General features: G+C 39.8%; 1 protein-coding gene across 1 annotated transcript in view; it reads left to right on the top strand.

Annotated features, from left to right (window-relative positions):
• LOC125027383 (adenosine deaminase 2-like) overlaps positions 1 to 2,500 on the top strand; it is a 19,029-nt gene that overhangs the window by 7,792 nt on the left and 8,737 nt on the right. Inside the window, exons 6-8 of the mRNA XM_047616438.1 lie at positions 731 to 900; positions 1,246 to 1,379; positions 2,139 to 2,335. Of these exons, the coding sequence (XP_047472394.1) occupies positions 731 to 900; positions 1,246 to 1,379; positions 2,139 to 2,335 (501 nt within the window). The remainder of the gene's footprint in view (positions 1 to 730; positions 901 to 1,245; positions 1,380 to 2,138; positions 2,336 to 2,500) is intronic.

The raw sequence follows: 2,500 nt of genomic DNA, 5'->3' as shown, positions 1-2,500 counted from the left end.
AAGAGAGAGGAGGACAGGAGAAAGGAGAAATGGAGGGGAAAGAGGGAGGGGGGCGAGAAAAACGGATAGCAATGGTCAGTGAATGAGAAACAGAGAAAGAGAGAGAGAGAGAGAAAAGGACAGAAGGAAGGAGAAAGGGAGGGGAAGGAAAGAGAAAATGGAAGACAGTGGTCGATGACTGAGATAGAGGAAGAGAGAGACAGTAGGGCAGAAGGAATTGGAAAGGAAGGGGAAGGAGGAAGGGAGGGAGAAAACATAAAGAGAAATAAACTAGAAAGAGAAAGGAAAGAAAGCAAAACAAGACCTAAAAGGAAAAAAAGGAAAGCCAAGTCTTTTGTATATAACTTTAGACAAGAAACTTATTGTTCAGGAGGGCAATTCGTGTCTTTTAAGAATTATGTGCTTTTTCAAGTTATCATATCGCAGAATCGTTTAGGTTTGATTGACAAGAGATAAGATTAAAGTTGCTACAAGATAGTTATTGCAAAAAACAGCAAGATGACGTGCCTGAAAAAAATAAACATAATTATGTTAGATACATATCAACAGCATAACAGACCGTATCCATGTACATGACCTAATTGAAGAGAATTAGTAAATATCTGTAAACAATCTCGGTTACGCAAATAAAATAATCACAACTATTATCATCACGATCACTTACAAGATTGAGATCATGCATGAAATCCTGTTTTTTAGAATAATGATACTATGTTCTGATCGCTTTCAGAGGCATACCCTGATGCTACTACAGTCTGGCAAGCATTTGAAGACGCACTGGATGCTCAGAGAGGCATTGTTTTGTATCGACCGGCGTACGAAAGGTACCTGTACCAAGTATTACAGGAGTTTATGGACGATAACGTGCTGTATTTGGAATTCCGTGGGACGCTAACACCTGTGAGTTTGCATCTAGTACTAGATATTTGTATATAATTACTTCTTCGAAATGTGAAGATGAGATTGTCTTAGGGAATTTTTGCCGGGCAGACGCTAAATGTGCCTATTCGAAACTTAGCATCTAATAATGTAATCCTGTGCATTCCATAACGAGAAAACTCTTCCCTGACCGTAAACATAAACCAAGGTCTACAGAACATCTGCAGATTTCACGTATCCAGAAAAAAAAAAAATTGTAAGATCACGCACTTCAGAATTTTAACAGTCAACCAGAAGATAAAGACAACAAAGCTTCTATATGCTATATTGTATATTCAAAGACCCACCAAGAGCCCACACCCGCAGATGTACGAACTAGACGGGACGCAGCTGAGTCGGGAGGAAACCGTGAGCATTTACCGCGACACCGTGCAGCGTTTCGTGGCGGATCACCCCGGCTCCTTCTACGGCGCTCGGTTCATCTTCGCCCCGCCGAGACAGTGGGTTCCATCCATCCGTCTATCCATCCACCAACTTTTCCATCCATACCATTCGACCCACTTAGCCCCTCGTCTGTCAATCCGTCCGCTGGCTTACACATCCAGACACTCACCCTTTCATCCTTTCATACATACAACCATCTACCCATCCGTCTATCCACGACTTACCCATCCGCTCACCCATTCACATTTTGGCCGAAACACATGTTTTTCTTAGAGATTACTTGGTAGCTGAATAAGGATACACACACACACACACACACACACGCATATATATATATATATATATATATATATATATATATATATATATGTGTGTGTGTGTGTGTGTGTGTGTGTGTGTGTGTGTGTGTGTGTACATATATATACATATAAATATATATATATATATATATATATATATATATATATACACATATATATAAATATATATATATATATATATATATATATATATATATATATATATATATATATATATGAAATACACTTATGTTCTGTCAATTTCACGCGAAATGAGACGTAGGTAAAGAAAATATTCCAGGTTTGAGTTGCTTAAAAAATCACATTTCTAATCATGTCGTAATTGTTATATTTTTTTCTACTGTAATTGATTTTAAGACTTTGAAACCCATTTCAAGACAAAAGCCTATTTGTATTTTGTTGTCATTTGCTTCTTCATTTGCTCTTAATTTTATTACTATTTTTTTCACTTTTATTTTCTAAATATTCCCATGCCTTACTTTCTCCTCTCGATAGCGTTGACATGGGGAAGATGTGGGATGACGTCACGACGGCCAGGCAACTGAAGGAGCAGTTCCCCGACTTCGTTGCGGGGTTCGACCTGGTGGGGCAGGAGGACAAGGGCTTCCCGCTCAAGGACCTCGTCGAGCCCCTCCTTTGGCTCAGCGAAGGCGAGGTGTTCGTGCCCGTCTTCTACCACGCAGGAGAGACCAGTGAGTTGCGCGTACGGACACACGCTCACATACACACGCACACATGAACACACGCACACATGCACACACGCACACACGCACGCACACAAACTCACCAACTCACAAAGTCACACACACACACACACACACCCTATATATAAATATATCTATATCTATATATATATT

The sequence above is a fragment of the Penaeus chinensis genome, chromosome 7 (assembly GCF_019202785.1).
Source record: "Penaeus chinensis breed Huanghai No. 1 chromosome 7, ASM1920278v2, whole genome shotgun sequence".
Classification (NCBI taxonomy): Eukaryota; Metazoa; Arthropoda; class Malacostraca; order Decapoda; family Penaeidae; genus Penaeus; species Penaeus chinensis.
The sequence above is the reverse complement of the archived record's forward strand: the minus strand, read 5'-3'. Positions and strand labels throughout refer to the sequence as shown.